The sequence below is a fragment of the Misgurnus anguillicaudatus genome, chromosome 22 (genome assembly GCF_027580225.2).
Source record: "Misgurnus anguillicaudatus chromosome 22, ASM2758022v2, whole genome shotgun sequence".
NCBI lineage: Eukaryota > Metazoa > Chordata > Actinopteri > Cypriniformes > Cobitidae > Misgurnus > Misgurnus anguillicaudatus.
Window position 1 is genome coordinate 23,960,400 of NC_073358.2, and position 26,171 is coordinate 23,986,570.

The window sequence follows — 26,171 nt, forward strand, 5'->3', positions numbered from 1 at the left end:
TTTTTATTTGGCCGGTTTTGCTGTCCCTGGACATTAAAGTATTGAATGCGTTAACAAATGACAATTTACTGTTAATATGACACAGACACTCATCTACATCCGAAATCAAACAGACAGGAGATTAACTGATTGACATTTGGACTTCTCATTACATTTACATGACGTTTACATTAGGCATTAAGAAGTCAGACGCTTTCATATAGAGATTTAAAAAGTGAGGAAGCAAAGCATGAAGATTTGTCATTACGTACATCTTCTTTATATGTGTAGACAAAATAAGTAGGGTATAATAATGTATAATATAATGTGTATATAATAATAATATAGATCATGTATAATAATATATAATACAGAAAATATAATATAAAATATAATATTGAATTGTATATAACATTATTCCAAACATTATAATTATAGCCTATTATACCACGGGTCTGTTGAATGCGGTATTCTGATTGGCTGAGAAATGTTCCGTGGGTATGCATTAATTTCTGATAACCGCACATCTTACTTGTCAAATGTCTTAAAAATAGGCTCCAGAGCAATGTTTGTGGTAACCGTGGTATAAGAGGAATAATTGACTCCGGTCCTTTGAATTATTTCAAAATAATGCACACCCGGGATGTAATGGTCGTGCCGCATTGCACCTTGGGTGTGCATTATTTTCTTATAATTTAATGGCCCGTCGTCAATTATTCCTTACATATTTGATTATAGCGTACGTAAGTTTTTGTTGAATAATGATTTGTTCTTTAAAAAAAACATCCGTACGCACATCTCAAGCACACATTTGTGTGTACGCATGCTTAATGAATGAGACCAAATGTTTAGGTTTTTTTCTAAAATATGCTGTACAACTTTAGTTTTCACTTAAGTTCTGCTTCGGTGTTTGTACGCTGTGTCCGTGTGACAGCAGTAATGCCCTGAGAAAAAGAGTTTTTGCATTGAACAAACCAATTGAATTACTTGCTGGTTTGTGTTTTTGACTAGTTGTGTTGCTGGCTTATGAAGGACTGTGAGATTGGAGGGTTTGTTTTATTTTTTTTTACTTTGAAAACTACTTTACTTACAATTACTTAATGTAAATCCCGTAGTTTGTTAGTCTGTTTTTTACGTGTATGCAAACGTACCGGTACGTGCGTTGTTGAGTGCGCAAGCCTTGCAAAGCAACGTTTTGATGTGCTGTTATTCAATATTTTTCCCGTCCTGCAGTAATGTTTTTTATCTGATCTTTTCCCACCACGTTTTAACACAAACTGACGCCCCTGCTGTCTAGCATTACCATGTCAGTGTATTGATTCATTGTCCCTTCATAGCTTGCAAGAGACATTTAATAAATGTATAATTAATATTAAATAAACTAAGCGTATTTAAAGGAACAGTATGTAGGATTGTGGCCAAAATGGGTATTGCAATCACAAAACTTGTGGCTAAAACCGGTACTGCAATCAAACAACTGGTGGCCAATACACAAAATGACAACATAAACATCAGTTGAGGGCTGCAACTCCACTTTTTAAATGACAATATCCTGGCCAAACCACTGTTGTCAGTGATATAAGTATTTGAAATGAAAATTATTTCTTAAAGGCGCTCTAAGCGAATTGAAGCGTTTTAGACCATAAAACATTTTTTGTTACATACCGGAAACATCTCCTCACTATCTGCTTGCTGCCTGTCCGCTGATCAAACTGTAAAAAAACGCGATCTCTGTAGACAGCCCAGGCTTCACAAACGGCAATATCAACAAGTGGCCAAACCTAGCATCACATAACAAAACAAAGTATTCCAGCCAATAAACGACAAAAAGGATTTGGGGGTGGGGGTTGGGCGCATTCATGAAAGCACGGAAGGGAGGGGGAGAAGTTAGCTACGCTCCGTCTGTTTGAAAACCGTTTCAAACGTCAACAATAACTAACGTCTCGCAGATTCGCTTGGAGAGCCTTTAATGTCTAGTGACATATCAGGGCCATTTTATGATTAATTGATATAAATTTCTTACATACTGTTCCTTTAACTAAGACGTAGGCTATTTAATATAAACTGAGCGTATTCATCTGTCAATATAAAACGCGACTTGGCCATTCTAATTAATGATCGGAAAAACGTGTATGGATCACCGTTACTGTAAAATATGCATGTATGTCCATTTTAGGGATTCACCGAAATGAAAATTCTTGGCCGAAACCGAAAAAAGGAAACCAAGGCCGAAAAACCGAAACCGAAACACCGAAATAAATTATTATGCCAGTTATTAGTACAATTGCATTTATGGCTATCACTGTGTACTAACTTTACTAGTGGTGTGTGACGAATAAAAAAAACTCACAGTTCGGATCACATTACAGTTTTTGAGGCACAGATCAGATTATTTTTCGGATCAGCAAAAAGGTGGGAAAAATCTAATAAACAATAAAGAAATTGCAAACATTTATAAAAAAGAACAAAGTTGTACATTAATAAGGTCTGAAAGTACCATTTTAACACAACTGAATGCTATTTTCACATATTATCTGTTCTGTTGTCAGACATATAGTGGCGTTTTCCCAGACAGGGATTAGACTAGTACTAGACTAAAATAAATATAAGAGCTGTCCAAACTGAAAACATCTTGCACTGACATATCTTTAAAAACATCAGTGCCTTTAGTTTGTCCTCAAAATGCACACAAGTAATGTTTTTAGTAAGGCATGTTTGTTTAAACTAATTATATTTCCTAATTAAACTAAGGTCTAGTTCTGGTTTAAGCTAATCTCTGTCCAGGAAACCACCCCAAAGACTATGAAAATAGTGACTAAACATGACCCAATAACCTTGTGTTTAATCCAACCAGCTGTTACTTTAACTACTAAGTTACTAAAATCTTGATTTATAAACGAGACATCGCAGACAATTCGGCGCAAATTTCAAAATTGCCCTTACACAGAGTTACTACAGAAGGCATGCGCGGGCATAGGAGAGAGCGAGCTCGCGCACAAGCACATAGAGAACCAGTGTGTGTGCAAAAACATTGCTAACCTTTCATGATAAACTCGAATCAGTCGTCTTCTCTGTCAGTAACATCTGACGTTTATGTGAAAATGCAAGTACACAGAGGAATCCGCATGGAAAACACATCCAACTTTTAATTCTTTCACTCAGTGTCATGTATGAGAGGCGCTGTCTAGGGGCTTCACGCACAGAGAGAGAGAGAGAGAGAGAGCGTGCACAAGAGAGGCACCACCGAGCGCTCACAACAATAAATGAAGCCGTTTTAAATGAAAATGTAAATATTGCGACCATTGTTGATTTTGTGGCGCACACAAACAAATAAATGTATGGATAACACTGCCAGAGGGGCGCGGTTGACATTCATTTTCGGTTTACATTTTCGGCTGGATTTTTTATTTCGGCCCGAAACCGATAATGCCATTTTCGGCCGAAATTTTCGCCGAACGAAATTTCGGTGCATCCCTAGTCCATTTAAACTCAATTTTGGTCAAATGTGGATTATATCATTACACTGGCAAGAATATGATTACATGTAAAGATGCCGTACCAAGTATGATAACGCTACATTCAACTGCTTTTGATATACAGTGTTTTTTCACTTCCTGAAAAGTAACCGTTTTGGACATACGTGAGTTTCATCGGGCAGCGACGATATACAACATGTTCATGCATGCACGGCCTACACGTGCAATGTACCCTGAGTTTACTGCACATACGGTATGCGTGTACTCTTCTAATGTTTCTAACAAAAATTGTGTCAGGCGCACTATCCACGTATATTCGCGTACACATATAAAATGGACCATACTTCGGCCTTAATGACCAGTAGCCACATATCTAATTTATAGAGCTGGTTATTTTGATGTCATGCATTACTGCTACTGCCTATCTCCTTTTATCTTGGACGGTTAATCGTGAAACAGGAAATCTTTTTTAATAAACATGTTTTCAGCATACACTGAGCCTTTCTCACTGATTATGTCCTGATCTATACTGATTATGTCCTATGATAACGACTAAGACAGACTTGCATACACGCATGATGAAAGACAAAAAATGTCAGTAAGTGGTTATACTACTGAAAAATTAAATGCGCAGCAGCATTTACACTTAAACTAACCCTAGTGCTTTTTAAAGCAAGAGTCTTTGTAGAACTGTTTTCAGGTCAGAAAGAGGTCATCTATGTGCAATTTCCTTATATTATTCTTTCTCTGTGTTCTTATTAGTCACCTCTTTAATAGAGTGGAAGTTTAATCCTTTGACAAACACAAATGTGTGTGTGTTTGTGTATGTGTGCACGCACGTTTCTCTCATTATCTGCAGCAGACTGTACTGTTTGTCTTTGCACAGCTCCTCCTAATCCCTTGGTTTCGCTGTACTGTTCTGTTTAGCATATTAAGGTTAATTCACACTTATCAAACTGCAACAAACACCAACATTCTAAGTTGGCTATTGGATTTCGAATGAACAAGTTTGTCCGTGTTTGTCAGATCAGTGTATTGAATTATCTAGAACCCCACACAGTTCTTTTGTAATTGTTTAAAGAAGTTAAGCCTTTGCACATTTAATCTGTTTCGAACCACTGCAGATGGTGTACACACCTCGAGAGTTGTTTGTTCTCCTCATTGCAGTGGTCCCCAAAACAACAGGTGGCAGTGAGGAGAAAATATCAGCTGAACAAGCAACATGAAGCAATGAGAGTTGTTTTGAGAACTTGACATTTACCTTCCGAAAAAAGGTGTTAAACAAGATGTAGACTAAACAACATGACCGATCTGATGGCTGGACTGGCTAATTGTCTTACCACTCTGGCTCTAAACTGTGTTTTGTTGACTTTTAAGAAATGTAATGCAGTGAAACAAGAACAGCTGTAATAAGTCACTGTGAACACATAATGTTAATATTTATTTGTGTAAGTTCTTGCTCAAAATATGCTCAGCCATCCTTTATACAATATTGTCTAATGGGATTAAAGCCTTGAGGCCGCTGACAAAAATTGTAAAGTGTGCAGGCGCGCAAAGCGAATCCTTGTGGTGGTAGTGCCCACAGCCAGAAGCACCGAGATGAGGTCACTTTTGGTGAGCGGACCCAAGCATAATCCAGGTTTTACTCTCCATACAAGGGCAGGAGAGAGGAGATAACAAAGAGCAGCTTTGTGTAGCGCTGAATTGAGATCAACCCGTGTCATAAACGGATATAGCTCAAGGTGGTTGATCTTTAACTGAAATGGGTTTTTTGTGTAATTGCTTCGTACTCGTTCAGTACAACACGCACACACTTTCATTATGCCTCATTATGCTAGCTGTGGCCACCTTTTAGCACAATGTGGCCAACATTTATAGTTGCCTCTTTATTGTACTGTTAGCATTTGGGAGGAGTTGTTATGTGAATCACTCTGAAACCTCAATGACAATTAACATCCAGTTAAGGGCTATTAAAACAATAGGTTGGCTTTATATGACATGCAAACAAGTATATGGAGCCAGCAGAAGTGCAAAATAGGGCAAGGTATTTGCTTATAGAACATTTGTTGTAATATTTGGTAAATTCGTGGTCACAGATCCTCTCTGCCTAGTTGCATAAATATATCTTTGGGTCAGTGTCTGTTTTCTTTATTATTCAGGGTTCCCACGGGTCTTTGAAATCCTTAAAAGTTTGTGAATCTGGGGAAAATAATTCAAGGCCCTAGGAAGTTTTTGAAAATATACATGCATAGATACAAATCATTGAAAGTGCTTAAATCTATTTTATGTAAGAAGTTTTTTGGAAAAAATCCATATTATTCCCTGTGTAGTGAAGGATAATATCATAAAAATGTTTAGCCTTTTGAGCACACTTGCTAAACCATTCGCTTTAAATGCTTATATCTTCTGTATGCAAATTTTGATTCATACAAAAAAGCTTTTGAAAACGTCTCGGGTTACATATATAACTGTTGTTCCCTGAGAAGGGAACGAGACACTGTGTCTCCCTTGCCATACTTTCTGCATCCCTGTAACGCTGTCTTTGGCAATATTTCAGATAGCGATATACTTCCTGCCTCCTGCGTCACCCTGTCTTTGTCGTAAAGCCTCACCATTGGTTGAATTTGATATAAATATTCATACGCACTTACCCCTGATGCGTCCCCAGAGTGTCACCGCAGTGACGCAGCGCGAGTTCCCTCGAAAGGGGAACTATAACAATATATCTTAAAACGTTACACGCTGTAACCTTGCTCTCACTTAAAGTGTGTCCCTGAATTTAGTCCTTGAATTTGAGGGTATTGGACCTAGAAAGTCCTTGAAAGGTCCTTGAATTTGAAGGTTCTGATTATTCTATAAGGGATCAAATTTGCACTCCACAAATGCTGGATTGTTTTAACCCAAGGTTGTCACTATTTGGCCAGAACACAATACTAGGTTAAAAATGACCCAACTGCTGGGTTGTTTTAACCCAGATGCTGGGTTATTGTTACTCAACCATGACTTGAAACAACCCAGCAGTTTGATTAAAACAACCCAGTAGTTGGGTCATTTTAACCCAGCTGTGTGTTCTGTCCAATAGTGACCCAACCCTGAGTTTAAACAACCCAGCATTTTTTATACAAGAAATGGCAGGACTATGCTACCAATGTTCAGTTTACATAGTTGTTAAAAAATGAAGGGAGCTGGTGTGTGGGATGCTAACAGCCCATGCACTACCTGTTCAGTTAATGGTCCTGTTTACTTTGGCAGTGCTGTTTTTCTTATTTCAGTGAGTTACATGTTAATTTTCCTTAAAAATACATAGAAAAATGTCAAAAGCAGTTTTTCACACTCTTCTATTCTTGATCGGTAAGTGCGGCAGACTCGCTGCCAGAAGAGCATAAAATTTGTCATCTGTTCATAGAAAACCATTAACTGATCAGTGTCCTGTCGGATAGGATCATGTTGTAATTGACACTGGCTTATCCTGTGCAACCCAAAGGAATACACTGTGTTAATACACTAGCAATGTGATCTTGCTGAGTAATCAGAAAGACTGAATCTGCTCATCAGGCTTCCTGAACCTGATGCATGTCCTGTCTTAACTAGTTTATCCATTCTGGCTGAGCAGGCAGGATTATCTGCACCAATGAGGCCGAAAAGATGGGATAGTCAGTGCTGACTGAAACCCCGCCATGCTCTTGTGATGATTTATTACCGGTGTTTCAGGATCTCTTATAATGTGTTCAGATGTAGTTCTGGAGAAATGATGATGTTCCCCATGCTGTAGAGGGACCATGAAAGTGCATTGTCAGCATCATTTATGCTTGTCTATTAGCATAGCATACAGTAGCCATGTGCTTAAAGCTTTTACTATACAAGAAAATCATTTCCATGTGTCCATATGTAATTTGTATTTTCCTACTCCCTCATGGCTCTCTGTTTTTCTTCCTACTATACAGGGCTGGTTGAACATGGTAGGAACTGGTCAGCCATTGCTAAGATGGTTGGCACAAAGAGTGAAGCTCAGTGCAAGAACTTCTATTTCAACTATAAGAGGCGACACAACTTAGACAATCTACTGCAGCAACACAAGGTACAGATTTACTTGTATACCAAAATTACGATATCTGAACATTATAGGGGACATTTCACAAGACCTTTTCAGGATGCAAAATAAATCTTGGGGGCCCAAGAGTACATTTGTGAAGTTTTAGGTCAAAATACCATATAGATTATTTATTATAGCATGTTAAAATTGCCACTTTGCCCTTTAAATGCAAATAAGCTGATTTCTGCACTAAATGGCTGATTAAGGGGCGGTATTATCCCCTTCTGACATCACAAGGGGAGCCAAATTTCAATGACCTATTTTTTCACGTGCTTGCAGAGAATGGTTTACCAAAACTAAGTTACTGGGTTGATCTTTTTCACATTTTCTAGGTTGATAGAAGCACTGGGGACCAGTGTTGGCGGTAACGCATTACAAGTAATGCGCACTTTTCTGAAGTAACGAGTAAAGTAACGCATTACTTTATAAATGTACACATTAATATTTGAGTTACTTTTTTTAAAAAGTAATGCAAGTTACTTTTCAGTTTTATTAAGTCAATTAAAAAATCAAATAATGTACTGATTTAAACTGAACATATTAACGTAGAATTACGTAGAATTACTATTCCCTGAGCGGGAATAGTTTGAGTCAGAAACGGAGATGGCAGGCCAGAGCTTGACATTTTTGCGATCATAAAAACACCTGCAAGGCCTGAAAAAGATCAAGCCTCAGCCAATTAAGAAAAAGTAACGCAAAGTAACGTAAGCATTACTTTCCATGGAAAGTAACTAAGTAACGCAATTAGTTACTTTTTTAGGGAGTAACTTAATATTGTAATGCATTACATGAAAGTAACTTTCCCCAACACTGCTGGGGACCCAATTATAGCTCTTAAACATGATATGTCCCCTTTAATAGTTTTTCTCCTATTATAATACTCTATTTCTCTCATTGTTTTATCTTGCCATTGTTGTTCAGTAGTTTGTGTTACAATCAGCCTAGATTACATAGACTTTCGTATTGCTGATTTCTGTACTCCTCATATTGTCATGTTAAGGGTTATGGGCGGCTCCGTGGAAATCGAGACCCGTCACAGAATGACCCCGCGCACGATGATGACGAGGAGAGTGAAGGTAAGATATCTCTTTTTGTGATATTCGCTGCCAGTCTCTTTCTCTCTGATCCATGAACCCATGGACAGTTCATTCCACAGGAAGAGAAACGCCAAGACTGTAATGTAAAGGCAGGACTGACACAGAAAAAGAAGGGATAAAGTGAGAGAGCAATAGTGCAGTGTGCTGACCTGTCTGACTGCAGTGCGTTTGATTAGATCTGACAGCAAAAGCCCAAACCGCAGCGCATTGCACACAGAGGCCAACATCCTCTCTCTACTTCTGTCTGTACTCTTAATGAGTGCGAATCAGGAGCAAATGAGGGGAGGATGGGGAGAGATGGATGAAAAGGATAGGAAGAGAGGTTGAATAAGGCAGAAACACAAAGAAATGAGAATGAAAAGAAGAGGGAATGTACAGAAGGGATAAGAGATCTGGACTAATTCTGACTGCCAGGCTGGCTCTTATGTAAGTGTCCTCTGGCTTTAAAGCCTCAAAAGTGTGTTGGAAAGAAATCAAGTACTTTACGGAATTTGATATGTTGTGACCGCCCTTCCCATGCTTTTCAGATTTTTTTCTATGTCTTCATTTTTACTTACAGTTGTACCAAAAGTTAATATTGAATATTTTAGAGCTGTTAACTTTAGCTGTTATCTTTATTCTGTTCTGTTAGTTGTTTTTCGGTGTAAATGTGCTACACGGATGTTTGCAGAAGCCAATGCAAGATGAAATGTTGAGTGTTGTTGGGCAAGTAAAATACACAGAACACATACAACAAGTGAAATGAAGCGAATAGTTTGAAATGTTCCAGTGCTGTTATGAGAAATACAGTATATCAGTACTCTTGGAAATGCTACCTGTCCAATTAATTTAGAGGACTTAGTATAAACGCTGTCTTTAACCACTTTTTGTGCCATTACTCGTTTTTTTCTTGATTCACTCCCTCACTGTTTCTTTCACCAACTCTATTGTATAATTCCCTGCCCCATTGCATTATAGGGCTTTACATATTCACAAAGATTTTGGTCATAGATATATACACTAGATGTCGCCTTGGGGTTCTAAGCATGCGTCAAAACCGCCACCCTCTTAGTACAGGGGTCTTGTCATTGGAAGTAGCTAGGTAAAGCTGCTATCTCCGCCTGTACTTCGAATTTATGGACGATGCAGGACTTTTGTGCTGCGTATGGATGTTAGGGCTACTAGCACTATGCATTATGGTTAGAAGTAGATTTTCAAAATGTTTAAACTTTTATTTTTTTCTGGACTCAATGCTCAATACATGTCTAACTGTCGAAGCGAACCAAAAGAAAACCAAGAAAATCGCATTCATGACAATTTAAAGTGATTTTATTTCTGTTACACCATTGCCTACAATGATGTGATGCGGGGTTCCCCTGTTTCAAGATGGCGGCTCTTTTTGACGCATTCAGTCCAATGAACTGTCCTAGCCAAGGCGACATCTAGTGTACATATCTATGGATTTTGGTAAGAAAAATAGCCCTTAAGGTTTCAACCCAAGTCTGCTTTGCTTGGTTACTTGTTTTTTTTTTGGTTGATGCTGTTCTTATTCCAGCTTTCCCTTCCTATAACCGCTCGCTCTCCCTCCCCTATCTGTTTTTTTGGAGTAGTGCCTGATGTACTTCTGAAGCAAAGTGGGTTAGCATTCACTGCTGTCTGAGAGACAGAGAAACAGATAGATAGAGTGGAAAGAAGAATATTTGCACAGAAAATGGGAATAGATGGAGAGAAAAGTGCAGAACTTGTATGCACTGAAAGAAGGATAGTTGCTTAGTTGGATATGTGCTGTTTTACTTGCTTTCTCTGATGCAGACAGGTGTAGTACAATGTAAGCTTTTGTTTGTGTGTAAAGACATGTAAGCTTATTCCAGTGACATGGATATTTTCAGTAAAACTGTAATGGGGAGTTCTCTTGTTCAGGTCCAGCTATATAGTTATTTTATTACGATTTATAGTTATATATATATATATATCTATCTAAACAAAAAGTGCTAAATTCGGATTAGTGCTGCCTTGGCAATACAGTAGAAGAGGGACCCATCAATTTTATTTCTATGTATTTTATATGTAGTGGGTTCCTGTGGTCCAGCAGTGGAAAAATTGCGATTAGCCAAATGACAGCTGCTGTCTAGAAGTGCATTAGCTTGATTGTGTGATGCCGTGTGAAGCGACGTGACCTCAAATGACACCTGTGTTCTATCTTTGTGTTTCAGTGGCTGAAATTGAAATGGATTTTAATTTATGTTCACTTTGCAAAGTAATAATGAAGAGTTTAGAGAATGTGATGGCTCCGATTTAAAAATAGGTAAACTTCACTTAAGTTTTACCCCTTTTATCTCCTCAGGTCCTGATAACAGTTCGGACACAGAGAGCGCACCGTCTCCCCCTCAAACAGATCCAGCTAAATCTGCCGATTCTGTAACGCATACTAGCTCTGCTGTGGACGTCACTTCGGAACAGGACGCCTCCGCAACCAAAGGCCCCACAGGAGATGCCAAGGGTCAAGAAGCTCCTTACAGCGAGTTTCGAGTCAAAGTTGAAAAGAGTCCAGAAGGTGGTGCAGGAGATGGGCTTCCTCAGGAAGAACGAGCGCGTGTCACGTACGAAACACAAATCCATCCAAAGAGCGAGCCGCAGGATGTGGAGATGACCGCTCCGGTTGGGGAAAGAGGACAGGTGCAGGTTAAGACTGAGCCAGAGGTCAAAGATAAAGAGGAGAAACAGGGCGAGCAGCAGCACTCGGATAATGACTCTAGCGCCACCTGCAGTGCAGATGAGGACGTCGAGGCTGAACCTGACCGACAGAGGTATAAAACCACAGCAAAATCTCTCTCAGATACATTTTGTAACATCATCCAATCCAATGTTTACAAGTACAATCTTAACCATAACCATGTGACAGAATTTTATATTTCTGTCTAATTTTTTTCCATTTTTATACACATAGTTGCTTTCCATTGGTAAACATCTTTTGGCGTTGTGCTGATTTAACATTGTAACTAGAAATGTATTTCAATTTTTACATTTACATTACATTTAGGCATTTAGCAGATGCTTTTATCCAAAGAGACTAAAGATTAGGATGTGTACAAAAGGTGCTTAGAACAAGATACACGTTTTCACTGTTACAAAACAGTACCTGTTGGGAGAAATGCGTATCTTTCTGATAATGTATAAGCGGCATGATTGCACTGTCTCTTAATGTTATAAGAGAAGGACAGTTCATCATCAGACTACATCAAGGTTTTTTTGCCGTTTTGGAAAGAGAAATTGTGTTGCCCAGTTGAATGGATAAGTCCTGCTGTGAAGCGTGGGTTGTGCTGTGAAAACAAGCAACTCTATCTTAGGGAGGTTCTGCTGGAGGTGGTGTTTTCTTTCTCCAAGCCGATATATCTTCTAAAGGGCTTATCATAGTTGTGCGTACGCTCTACGGTGTAGCCACGACAGCTACATATGTCCAAAAAATATGCTTTCCTTGCAAAATTTCACCAAAAACAGTTCACATGTCAAGAGTAATTTCTTTGTCTCTGACATCCATCTAAGAAACAACAAGTGTTGTTGATTGACACTCTGACATCTATTGGAGTTTTTAGCATAACATACCTCAAGCAAAATTTGCTCAACCATTTGGTTGAGAGGTAATTAACCACAAAAGAACCAGTAGCTTTGCCAGAAAACCCACAGACGAAGCAGCAGCATCAGTAAGTAGCCAGCGACTTTTTTTGCAGTTTGAGTTAAATAACTCCTCAAATTTTTATGACGCAGTTTTTTTTACCTGAAGGGAGGGATTCTATTCGACCAATCACAGAGTTTGTGTGTGTCATCAGCATTGCAGTGGTAGGAGAATCCATGTGCATGTATGATAAATCTTAAGGATGTAGTGTAGATGGAAAAAAGTAGTGGACCAAGCACTGATCCCTGAGGGACCCCATTGACCATCTGGTGAGCTGTGGACAGCACACCCTTCCACGACACCCTGAAGGATCTCTCAGAGAGATGAGATTTGAACCTTTGGAGGGGGGTACCCGTGATCCCTAGCAATGATAGGGTGGCAAGTAGGATCTTATGATTGACTGTATCAAAAGCCACCGATAGGTCTAGTAAAATCAGAACCAGGGATTTGGATTCTGACTTAGCTAGCCGTAAAACTTCTGTGACCGCCAACAGCACTTTTTGGTGGAATTGTTGCATTTGAATGAAAATGAGCGAAAGAAGTGAGACGGGGCTGTAACTGTCAGTAAGAGAGGGGTTCAGTGGTTTGACCGGGGCCTACTTGAAAGCGGACAGAAATGTGCTGGTGGGATGGGAGGTGTTGATGATATGTGCAAGTGCTGGTGTGAGCGTGTCTGAAATGGCCTGTAATAAATGGGAGGGGATTAAATCAAGGGGGCATGTGGTGAAGTGGGTGCATAGAAGTTTAATAACTTCGGTGACGGTGAGCAGAGGGGAAGAGGAGAAATGGAAGTCAGATGTAAGTGTAGAGTATTCGGAGATATGTGGTGAGGAGAATTGGTATCATATAAAATTCAAATCTTATTTGAACCGATCTATTACAAATTTGATTTGCATGCAGATTTCAACACATAAGAAGGTTCACTCCACACATAATATTACATAATTGTGGACAATTAAAGGAATAGTCTACTCATTTTCAATATTAAACTATGTTATTACCTTAACTAAGAATTGTTGATACATCCCTCTATCATCTGTGTGCGTGCACGTAAGCGCTGGAGCGCGCTGCGACGCTTCGATAGCATTTAGCTTAGCCCCATTCATTCAATTGTACCATTTAGAGATAAAGTTAGAAGTGACCAAACACATCAACGTTTTTCCTATTTAAGACGAGTAGTTATACGAGCAAGTTTGGTGGTACAAAATAAAACGTAGCGCTTTTCTAAGCGGATTTAAAAGAGGAACTATATTTTATGGCGTAATAGCACTTTTGGGAGTACTTCGACTCGCCTGAAAAGTCCGCTCCCCTTCTCACTCTCATAATGGGAGAGGGAGGGTGTTACTGCGCCGAGTCGAAGTACTCCCAAAAGTGCTATTATGAACTAAGCTCGTACCAAGTGTGTGGTGAGATCATAACAAGGGTGTGGTGAGCTTGAACCTGCTTACGTCACGAGTCATTTTTTGGACCCAAGATCCAATAGGAAAATTCAACTGCAGTAGCCACCGTTCAACCTGAAGAGGGCAGACGTTTTTACACCATATATTGTAGTATTGAAACACTTTATATCCAAATGTCAAAAAACTTACTAAAATCAATGAACAGCACTAATAAAGCATCATTCTTACAGATCATTAACTAAAAAAAGTTGGATTAGGGTTTAGTTACTCTTTAACCGCTTAAGCTGTAACATCACATTTGTGACCCTTAAATATTGCATGCATACCATACAAATGCATTTTATTTTATTTTGTAGTGTGGAAGTATACCCAATATAAGTCTTATATCAAGCATTTTTACTCACTCTCCCTGCAACTTTCACTGATATCACAAGCATTTGATAATGGATGTAATTAATCTGAAAAATAAATATATCAGTCAACCACTAATCATTTGTAAAATAAATAATAATGTATATACAGTCAGTCCTAAACAAAGCTAATTGTATTTGCATGCAGTGTGAATAAAGCCATAGATCCAGCTTTTAGTAGAGTATACAAATGTTTTTCTAATCAAATTTTTTCTCTTGACAGACTTTTCTCTCTGGAGAAGCCTTCTTTGCTTGGCACTTCGAGCTCAGTGGTTGTATCCTCACCCAAAATTCTCAACGTGCAGCAGCTACAGCACCGGGCTGCCACCATTCCCCCAATGGTCAGTCCCCAGAGCCCCTTCCCCCACTTATCATTCAACTATACCCCTGTGGACAGAAACAGGGCCCAGCCATCCCGCTATGTGAGTCTGGCCTCCACCTCCGCAAATCACGTGCTGTGATTCGAATCTGCGGCAGTCAGCAAAATAATCTGCAATGTCAATTGATTTTCCATGTGCCCTTGATCTTGAGTAAATTTTGTGTGGGAACCTTGCTGGCTGATCAGTTGGGCTGCTCGGAGGCTCTGGCACATCTGTCTAATTTTCGGGGTGGCTGTGAAATAGATTTGATCTACTTAATCTAACAATCAAACTTGGCCCTGATTGGCTGATAAGAATGAAATAATATTTTAATGAAAAAAATAATCTTTTTGAAACTATAACACTTATTTTCTCAGCTAGCATGTCTAATTTTTATGTCTAATAAGGTTTTGCTACATTCCATTAGGTACAGACATAACATTGAATCTGTATATCTTTCTAAATGGTTGTTAAGGTTTCATCTCCATTCGGTCACACTGGCATTCCTGTCGGTCCTTCGTTGAGTGGTTTTGCCATGTTCCAGCACCAAATTAAAGCCGTGCATGAGTCCGCACATCAAGAGGACAAACAGAGATTGGACCAGAATGAATTGGACTGCAGATCTCGAGTCACCACTCACAATCCCACTGTGCTGGACCGAGAAGGTGAGTCAGAGACACGAGTAGAGTGTGCAGTTTGCTTGCTTTTAAAGGAACAGTATGTAGGATTGTGGCCAGAACTGATATTGCAATTGCAATCACAAAACTTGTGGCTAAAACTGGTACTGCAATCACACATCTGGTGGCCAATACACAAAATGACAACATAAACATTAGTTGAGTGCTGCAACTCCACTTTTTAAATGACAATATCCTGGCCAGACCACTGTTGTGAGTGATATAAGTATTTGAAATGAAAATGATTTAATGTCTAGTGACATATCAGGGCCATTTTATGATTCATTGATATAAATTTCTTACATACTGTTCCTTTAAAGGCTGCAACTGCAACAGACAACTGTTGTCAGTGATATAAGTATTTGAAATGAAAATGATTTCTTAATGTCTAGTGACATATCAGGGTAATTTTATAAAAATGACTCATGACGTAAGTCATTTTTTGGACCCAACATCCAATAGGAAAATTCAACTGCAGTAGCCACCGTTCAACCTGAAGAGGGCAGCACTCAGACGTTTTTACACCATATATTGTAGTATTGAAACGCTTTATATCCAAATGTCAAAAAACTTACTAAAATCAATGAACAGCACTAATAAACCATCATTCTTACAGATCAGTAACTAAAAAAAGTTGGATTAGGGTTTAGTTACCCTTTAACAGCCAAGGCTATCCCAATATGCATTGCGCGCCTGCAACGGCTGAATATAACGGCTGGATATTCTAAAATAAACGATTAAAACCTTTATTAAAAAAAGTGTTATTATCAGAACATTTTTTCTTGTCGCTGTTTTAGTATTATAAGTTATGTTTTGTGTTAATATTATTCTGTTTTTGTTGCGTAGATTTTTAAGGTTGATTAATTTGATATACTGTTGAATAGTTTAATCTACATTAACGTGTCATATTTTCAAAAATAAATTTATATTTTTCTATAAGTCATTTGACCTTTTTTTGCACATTATGTATTAATAAATAAGTTTATTATTTCATTTCAACTACTTACAAAAATTAAGACAAAATTAAGGGAAATTTTTTACTTTTGATTATTACAATTTATTAAATATTAATAAATTAATACATATACAGCACATCTACATTCAACATTGCTTGCATCTTAAATCTATGTTATTCTATGCTGTGTTATGGTTGTTTACAAATGTTTTCTTATTAAAAATATATTATTAACATCAATACGTACTGTGTACATGACAAGAATAAAAAGCGCAATTGTTTGGCATAATTATTTAGAAATTTAATGATCCAGTAAGACATCATAAATTGTCTCCCATGCACTAACCATTTACTCTTTATATCCGTCACTTTTTTTGGCGAGAGACAGTAAGAGAGTGGACTTTGCTCTTCTAAGCTAAGAATTGCTGTGGTTGTTTTTGATCGAGCCAGACAGAAGCAGCCAACCGAAAGGAACATAAGGTCATTCTCTTGAAGTGATATCCATTAGAGACTGGGTTTTTTTTCAACATTTTCCTTATAGAAAAGCAGACTCTTTACCTTTTTAAACCTTGTCTGACCATTTTATTTTGGGTGTCTGTCAGCTCTGCTGCTGTTTGCCACATTTGCGATAAGGCACAGTATATGGTGTGAATAATATGTTGCTTACAGTACTGTCTTTGTCATTACAATATAGATGATAGCTTATTTATAGGGATGAACCGATATGATTGGGGGGACAATACAGATTTAAACAGACAGCTATTGGCCGATACTGATATTAAACACTTGTATACAATACTATACAGTTTGGCCTATTCGCTAGTTTATTTCTTATTCAAATAATTTTTACTTAACATGGATTGGATCTATTTAACATTTAACTGACCAACATAATAAGAGAGGCACAAAGTAAGAGAAAATTTTGGATTTTTTTTGTCTTCCAAGATTTTGAAAAAAAAAAAACTCGCAGAAATGTCCTGAAATGCTCTTACTCTGACAGCATGGCTCACATGAATGAGTAATTACGAGTAATTTATGAGTCTTACGTGATTATCTACGTGATTTTCTATTTTTCCCCCTTCGCACGTCTGACAAACTATAATTTGTACAGATTTTGTTTTGGGAAGTATTTCATTATTTCAATAATATTTTTTTAAATGCTGGATTATGCAACAGACATGTCAACTTATTGCCTTCAAGCGGTTAATTATTAAACAATTGGTATCGGCCTATATCATGCTATTGTCAATATGCCGATGGTTTCAAATATATCAAAAACCGGCTGATACATTGGTGCATCACTACTTATTTATGATAAATTGATAATTATCATTCATAATGGATTAATGTAATGTGTTTGTTGCAATTTGTTGTTCTGTTTTGAATATTTCAGAGAATTTACATCCCTAATCCATGCACGCCTCTCTGGTTTGGTATCTCTTATAGTCTCTCCTCTCTGTTTTTTCCCCAGGTAAGCCATTTGCTTACATGCCATATGACATGAAGTTGATTGAACAGGAGTCTCACGGTGGAGTGGTCAGACCTGGCTCTCCATACAGACTCTCTCCTCGGGAACCTAACAAAGCTTCACCCCAGCCTGATGCCAGTAACCCCAATCGCTACAGTGTGCCTCCAGGTAAGCAGCTTTCACGTGTATCCTGAACTTGGTTTCTACTTGGTCTGTAGAGTGAAAAGAGTGTTTTTTATCTTGTCTGCTTGCTGTGTCAAACAGCGCTTTGCTTTTTAGCCATTAGATGGTAGTTGGTAGTGATGATTGAATGTATCATCCCTGTGGTTGGAGGCTGAATATGAAGAGTTTGGTTCCAAAACGCAATAAACGCCATTTTTGAAAAAAATGAGTTACTGCCAAAATCAGTATTATATCAGGTCAGTAGTTAAAAGTAAATAATTAATTTTACGCAAAATCCAATACCCGCCGTGATATTCTGTCATCTTTTCTATCTTTTTTCCCAAAATGCGACAAACGCCACTACTCCTTTTTTACAGAACGCAATAAATCCATTTCTGATATTACAGCGGACCATTCACGCAATGTAAACAAACATGGCGGCGCGCTGAGTACACGGAATCCTAATTTTCCTCATCTACTTTGTACTTCGTGATCAACAAACAAAACAAAATAATACTTTAATAGCATTGCCAAACCTGTGATGGTTTTCTGTGACGGGAAAGAAACGTAAGCCATCAACAGCTAATAATTTCCGCGAGAGGCACTCGGCTGCTTGTTCTCCAGACAGCATCAAGCTTCTCATGCTAAAACATTGTGTTCTTAATATAACAAAGTAAGTGTTTTGGTTAATGCCATTAATGTTTATTTTTTAATCATTGTATACCACTAGTCAACTAAATAAATATAAAATGGTAAAGATGAATGCACATTTATACATTGATTTAATAGATTTATAGCATTTTGAAATAAAAAACTGTCATGGATTTATTGCATTTTGTGGAAAAAAGAATTAGTTTTTATAATAAATCTTTGAAAATCAAGTTATGGATTTGAATTTTTTATGTTTTTATAACCTAAAGATGCTATCTGAAAGTTTGTAACAGAAAATATTGGTTTTCATCTTGTCACTTTCTTGGTATAGAAAACACGTTTTTACCGAAATTTGTCAAAATGGATTTATTGCGTTTTGGAACCAAACTCTTCATATACACTCTTCAGTTGTAAAAAAAACTTTGATCATTTGCTTTCATTACTGTTGTAGTTTAGAGCTGCCTAACGATTAGTTGCAAAATAAAAGTTTTTGTTTACATATTAAATGTGTGTGTAATGTGTATAATAATTATGTATATTTTAATGCACACACATACATATATATATTTAAGAAATATTTGCATGTGTATAAACATTTGTATATTTACATATAATTTATATCTCATAGAAATATTTATTGTATCAATATATTTTTTCCTTAAAATTATACATACATGTGTTTGTATTTATATATATTTATATATAATATTTGTTGATGTACTATGTATAATAACTATATAAACAAAAACTTTTATTCTGCAAACAAATAGTCGTGACTATCATTATGCAGCCCTATTGTAGTTAATGTTCCTTTGGCTTTGTTCACACTCCACTTAAATCTGATATAATTTTCAGTATGAGGTTTAGGATTGCCTGCACAGTTATTGTGTTATTGTATATACAGTATGGAAAGGAGCAGGACATGAATGAACAAAAGACACTGAGGACATTTGCATATTCAAATATGTGTTTAATAGTGCATATTGATACATTTTTTTTGTCTGTCACAGCCACTATAGTGTAGTTTCATTATACAAAATGAGGAAAAGGGATAGTTCGCCAAAAAACTAAAGTTAATTTACATGCCCTCATGTTTCTTTATTCTGCTGAAAACAAAAGAAAATATATTTTTTAAATGATGATAAGCACACAGTTTGATGGTACCCATTAACGTCCATAGTATTTATTTTCTATTTTTCCTACTATGGTAATAAATGGGTGCTATCAATGTGCTTATCATCAGTATATCATCTTGTGTGTTCAACAAAATAAAATAACTCATACAGGTTTAGGACAACATGAGGGCGAGTAAATGACACAATTTCGCTTTTTGGGTGAACTATCTCTTTAACTGTTTGAAAATTGTAATGTTTGAGTTCAGCTTCAGGCAATGTTGACATTTTTATTACTGTTCATTCGGAGTTGGTGTTTCTGTCACAAGTGTATTATTTGGACTGCTTGATTAAATGCCATTTCTTATTTCTGAGGATCTTTTCCGCATATACGTTAATAACTTGCATGGCTTTTATTAGTCAGGTCAGTGAGTTTCTTCTTGTTGAAAACCTTGTTGTTGTCACAAGGCTTGGCCCATGTGAGTGTTATCAGCTCTGCCCTTACTACCTGGAAACCACTTGTATGAAGACAAACACAGTCGGGTGTGTTAGAAAGAAAATGCACATTGAAACAAACAAAATGATCTGGCTACAGCTGTGCAGCTCATGTACATTTATTTGATTTGTGATCTGTGCTGATAATCGTCAGAACTGAACTTTACTTTAGAGAGTTTAGAATTAAATGATGCTTCAAGTGGCATACAGTCATTACATTGAAATTGTTAACGAAAGCTATTTAAGCCATGATTAAACCGTAGTGTTACGGAATGACTCTGATGAATGTATTGATGCCAAATGCTATGTGTGAGCCGCCTTCAGATCTATACTGTGTTTATTCGTGCATGAGCATGACGAATTCTTTACACCCATCACGACTAAAACATATAAGCTTTTGCAAATTGAACAAGTGTGCCGTGCACTAAAGTACCACAGAGATGCTGATCTCTTCTCTAGCTAAAAGAGTTAATATTTCAAAAGAGATAAGTGAGAGGTCAGGTTATCTGGGAAGTGTAAAAGGAAGAGGTGCTTTTAGTAGCACTACGAGTCCTTGGTGTGCAGCACTGAAGGAAGACTGAAGTCTGCTTTGTCAGACTGTTCAGAGTTATATTCAAGGGTTGCTTTTTTACACTTGATTTATTATTTTATTTTTTCATCGTGTTGCTTGCTTTATTGATATTTATATAAGTCAGTTTGACCCTGGAGGAGTTTGGTTTTGTTAGTCATATTTAGATCCTACATAAGTTTTTTAGACATTGAACAGTGAAATACAGGTGAGAGAGATGTGATAAGGTCAGGGCAATAATTATCTGTGAATCAACACTGCTGAAATTTAGACTCAAGGTCTGGCAAAGTAAAAGAGGTTGTTCTGTATTGTGAATAGTCACAGCAAAAAGATAGTAGCTATGTTTATATGCACAAATTATGTCAATCTGACTGAATTTAATCTGATTGCAGATTACAGTACTGTTTACATGTACCCTAAACATTGCAATCTGATTAAAATGTTTGTTTGCATCTACATTCTATGTTATTTGAACCAAGCGCATAGAGTTGCCAGATTCTCATATCAAAACCAGCCCAATGGACATTGAAACTAGCCCAAAAGCATCCCAATGACTATTCACAGCTGAAATACCAATAAATAATAAGCTAAATCCTTTCATCTTTAACCCGCAAAAAAAAAATCAACTCAGAAACAGTTTAAAAGTAGCCAAAATCTGAACTCCATTAAAAAGCAGAGGACTTGGCAGTACTACACTTTGCAAAGCATTTCTCATCGAGTTCAAGCTTTATCTCTGAATAAATGTACAAAGTGAAAGTTGAGTTGGAGAAAGTTGTTAAGTATTTTTTAGATATAAGCAATAAAAACAAAATTTTCGAATGGTGCAACGCTACTGTATTGCTTTATGTAATGTTCTAAATGTACAGATCAACCCTGCAGAAAGTACAATGTGTGACCCCATTAATAATGCGCGTTGCCATGGTCTTGCTCATGCATGTTTCTGTGACGAGAATTGTGTTATACGTAAATATGAAGTAAATATAAGACGTCAACTTAAGCACAGTTCTTATGCGGGTGTGCACATGTTTTTTTTTTTGCATCTGACTGAGAAAATACTACACACGCGTACTTTTCTCCTGTTGATCGGATCACAAATCCGACTACACTACCTCTTATAATACGATCGAAATTTGCATCCAATCGACCTCAGTCATATTGATTAAGATGTTTACATAAAGGCTTTGCAATCCAATTGAGCCATCAATAAGATTACAAACAGATTACTTGGTAAACGTACCTAATGTTGGCAAAACATGCAGAGTTCACAATGCATGTGCCTTTTTGCTGTTGTTAAATGGTAGCTTTCTTTTACAACACTTTCATTTAAATCCTTGCATTACAGGACTTTCATATACATAAAAAATAAGAGCTGTAGGTGCTCAGGAATGACATTGTAAATGATATCTGTCAAAACTATTAATATGGAAGTAATGGGTATGTGTCATATTTAATAGCAGTGTAATTTTTATAATGGCTTATACTGCAGCTTGATTTCATCAACACATGAGTCTTTAAAAAACAATTGTAATTGTGTTTTTATCAAAAAAAACACTGGGTTGTGAAAATCAGTGGTACAAAGAGTGTGCAGTCTACTGTTAAAATAATAATTAATATGGCCTCTAAGCTGTGCTTGACTAGTGATCATCCAGGACGCCACCTGTTCATTTTATAAATGCCTTAGAAGAACTAGAATTATCTTTGGTACCTGTTCAAAGATGAGCATTTTTCAACCTTTGTTTCTGTTTTTTCACTATAGTTCTTCAACCTGCACCAAACCAGGCGATTCAAAACCTTTCAGATGTACGCATGACGTTCTCACGTCACAGGCCGTCTAACATTCCGTCTCCTCCACCCCTCATTCCCACCTCCAAGCCCACAGACAAGCCCTCCTTCATTCAGGGGGGCTCCATTTCACAGGTGAGAAAGATACAGATGGACAGACAGATATATCTGCCAAAACCCAGCACACACCAAAAGTGAATCAGGCTGTGAATTTGGTGCGCAGTGTGTTAAAGTTGCAGTGTGTAACATTTATAGGGATCTCTTGACAGAAATGCAATATAATCTACATAACTATATTATCAGAGGTGTATAAAGACCTTACATAATGAACTGTTATGTGTTTATTTTTTTTATGAAATGTTTTCATCTAATTACACCGCGGGTCCCCTTATGTGGAAGTCACCATTTTGTGCCGCCCATATACTGTAAAAAAAGATGGATGATGCCCGTTCGCTCTCTTTCATTGGTGAAAGTAAATCCAGCAGTGTCCCGATACGGCGCTGACATCTTGGGTCTTGAGTCTGCGCAGTAGCGATTTCGGGACCAGTCCTGCGCAGTAGTGAGCAGGAAGTAAAGCCGTGAAATCAAGCCCCCGCCCTCGCTCTCGCAGAATGTGCATATCGCAGCCGTCAATCATGACGTGAAACCACCGTTTTATAGCATTAAATAACTAACTAAAAACAAACTTATTTTAAAACAAACACTTGAATTTACATCAGTGTGATAAAAACTACAGTTAATAACTGAAACCACCTTTAGGAAAAAAGATAATTGAAGTGTAATTATATTGTTTAGTTGGTCTCAAGTCCCATTAAATAACATTGGGGAAGCAGGGTTTATGACCTATATTTGGACCAGTCACTGGGGGGACGATTGAGATGTTTTTGCTTCACTTTTTAGGGCTTGTGCACCACGCTTGGTGCCGCAGTGTTTTAATGGTAGCCGTAAACGGACAAACTGCGTTTTGGTACTACTGTATATTGTCTTAAACAACAACATGATTGTCCTGTGACAGCTACCATAGCTTCTCTATGCGTTTCGGTGAACGGTGGACTGAGCTGTTGGTTGCAATGTACGATCTCACTGCTAGATGCCGCTTAAATCTACACACTGCAGCTTTAACAGCATCTGAATCTGCTTGGAAGCACTTCGGAGGTGCTCGGATCTACTATTTAACATATTGAATATTTACGATCAGAAATCCTGTTGTGTTGGGGGAACCTCGAAGACAAATGCACACGCACGGTGTAGATTTTAATGGGAAACAAAACGATAAAAGACGATGAAAGACGAAACCATAACAATCGCAGTCATGGCATAGCAAGCACAGTCCAAAGTAAGATGGACATTAGGGATGTAAAAGCAGTCAACAGTTTTAATGACATTTCTTAATGCACGCCCGTTTGACCACGAGAGACATTGCCTGTTCCTGTGTTCTCTGTCGAGACTCACATTGTTTTTGAAGAGAATTTGCATATGTGTGGTGTGCTGAACACATAGTGGCAGCCCACACTCTTTAGGAACAAAACTGATAAATCATATTTTTTCATCATGTTTGTGATCTTACATTTTGAAAATCTGATAAGTCTTTTGGTGTGGCCCTAGCTTAAGTTTAAACACTTCCTCCATGTAATGGGGTCGGGTGATTCTTGACTGTCCTCATGTGCCCTTTAGGGAACGCCAGGCACGTACCTGCCCTCTCAAACGCACGCAGTGTACGTACCAGATGTAGTTAAGACTGCGGGAGGATCTATTTCGCTCGGCATACCAAGACAGCAGGACCCTGCCAAACCTGGTGAGAGTTTTAAATTTGCTTTTAAACAATAATAAAAAGTCAACGTCAAGAAACAGCACTCAGTCGTTTAAGGAAATAGATAAAATTTCATGTTAGGTTTCTGTAGTAATGGAGTTTATATGACAAAATCCTCATGTAGTACATTGTGTGTACTCTAAACAACAATTTTTTTGTGTGTGTGTGTCAGTGTCGTATATTAAACAGGAGGAGTGCTCTCCTCGGGGACAAAGTGCTCAGGCCGAGGGACTCTTATCCAGAGCTCAGTATGAGGGAGTGGTCAGAGGTATGGTGCCTTAAAAATATATAATAATATAAAAAATAATCCTCAAACGTAACATTATTGTGTTACACATAGTCTCATTTACATTTATCCATTTAGCATTTAAAGAGCTCATTTGATCTCTTTGGTTTCTTTTTATCCAAAGTGCATTCTACTTATTTTATCAATGTGTGTTCCCTGGGAATCGATCCTTGGGATGTTTGCACTGCTAATCCAATGCCCTACCGTTTTACAGTTTAAAGCTGTTTGTTCTTCTTGCAATGACCTGAAGGAATCTGACACTGCTTCATGATTTGATTTAATTCTGGTTCAAGGTCACAGTGTGATTACAAAATGATTGTCTATGTAGTTTGTCAGTGGAGGTGCCCAAAACTTTAATCAGTTATGTATTTGCCCACCTATAATGTGTATGATTGTTCCCAGGGTCCATCACAAACAGTGTTTATCCCTCTTTGCTTTCAGGAGGACCCCTGCAGATTCAGGACATGAGAGGTCCCCCTGGAAAAGGCCCAGAGAGCATGACTTTCAGAGGAGGTTCTATTACACAGGTACTTTCATTCCAAACCTGTGCATTGTCTTTTTAATTGTGCGTTTGTTTAGTGTTTCACACTTTCTTTCTCTTTGCAGGGCACTCCAGCCCTGACTCAGTCTAACGTAGCAGCAGATTTGTTGAAGGGAACCATTGCTAAACTGGCCACAGAGGACCTAAGTGGTCAAGAGAAGAGCCGAGCTGAAGCTCATTCCAAAGCTCACGTCATCTACGAAGGAAAAAGCGGACACATCCTCTCTTATGACGGTAAGATCCAAAACTGCACCCTGTCCGGTGTGTTTATCACATCAGTATAATTTATTTATGCCACCATTGCCTTTGTTTTCACAGCCATTAAGAACCCCAGAGAGGCCACCAGAAGCCCACGGATGGGACATGACCTCAAACGCACATATGACATTATGGAGGGCCCCCGTGGACACGCAGTGCGGGATAATGCACCTTATGAAGGTTAGTCAGAAAATAACTGAGTTATCCAACTAAGTGTATATAGAAAAGACAAGTTGGCTTTGGCTAGTTGTCACAGTAGCCATGGGTTTATATCCTGGTAATTGTAAATGGTATAGACATAGAGGCCTGGTTTCACAGCTGAAGCCTGGAGCATCTTTTATAAACATGCCTTAGAAAAAGATGTTACAAACGTGTATTTCGAGACTTTCAAATGTAAATTCTAGAGGTATTTACTGCATTTTGTGTGACCACTAGCCCCATTCCCCCTTTATTTGGCAGTTGAAACTTTTTATTTCCTTTTCTGTCAGGTTTAATCAGTAGAGCATTGCCAAGAGAAAGTCCACATGAGTCTAAGGATCGAAACATACTCGCTGGATCCATCATGCAGGGTAATACAGACCTCACCACAAACTTTAATGCATGAATACTTTTTTATGCTGCATTACTTGACCACTCCTGGTTTTCTTGTCCAGGAACACCAAGAGCTTCTGCTGAAGTCTTTGATGAGACCTCCAAATACGGCAAACAGATCAAAATGGAGAGTCCACCTATCCGCTCTTTTGAGGGAGGCATTAGCAAAGGTAAACCATATGAGGGGGTGAACACCATAAAGGAGATGGGTCGCTCCATTCACGAAATCCCTCGAAAGGAAACTCCAGATAGTCGCAAAACCCCCGGTTTGGAAGGATCTATTACTCAGGTAGATTTAAACATTTTTGAACTAAGAAGTTTGCAACCACTCTGAGGAACATGCATCATT

At 37.9% G+C, this 26,171-nt stretch overlaps 1 protein-coding gene across 11 annotated transcripts in view; it reads left to right on the top strand.

Annotated features, from left to right (window-relative positions):
* Positions 1 to 26,171, top strand: part of ncor1 (nuclear receptor corepressor 1) — a 106,691-nt gene that overhangs the window by 61,816 nt on the left and 18,704 nt on the right. For 7 of the 11 annotated variants that reach the window (XM_055200006.2, XM_055199998.2, XM_055200000.2 and 4 more), the window contains exons 19-32: positions 7,400 to 7,533; positions 8,549 to 8,624; positions 10,969 to 11,431; positions 14,331 to 14,529; positions 14,942 to 15,131; positions 17,570 to 17,734; positions 22,311 to 22,471; positions 24,011 to 24,131; positions 24,319 to 24,414; positions 24,874 to 24,959; positions 25,039 to 25,207; positions 25,292 to 25,411; positions 25,720 to 25,800; positions 25,885 to 26,111. In XM_055200006.2, the coding sequence (XP_055055981.2) occupies positions 7,400 to 7,533; positions 8,549 to 8,624; positions 10,969 to 11,431; positions 14,331 to 14,529; positions 14,942 to 15,131; positions 17,570 to 17,734; positions 22,311 to 22,471; positions 24,011 to 24,131; positions 24,319 to 24,414; positions 24,874 to 24,959; positions 25,039 to 25,207; positions 25,292 to 25,411; positions 25,720 to 25,800; positions 25,885 to 26,111 (2,288 nt within the window). The remainder of the gene's footprint in view (positions 1 to 7,399; positions 7,534 to 8,548; positions 8,625 to 10,968; positions 11,432 to 14,330; positions 14,530 to 14,941; positions 15,132 to 17,569; positions 17,735 to 22,310; positions 22,472 to 24,010; positions 24,132 to 24,318; positions 24,415 to 24,873; positions 24,960 to 25,038; positions 25,208 to 25,291; positions 25,412 to 25,719; positions 25,801 to 25,884; positions 26,112 to 26,171) is intronic. The other 4 variants (XM_055200004.2, XM_055200008.2, XM_055200005.2 and 1 more) reach the window with 1 other exon arrangement.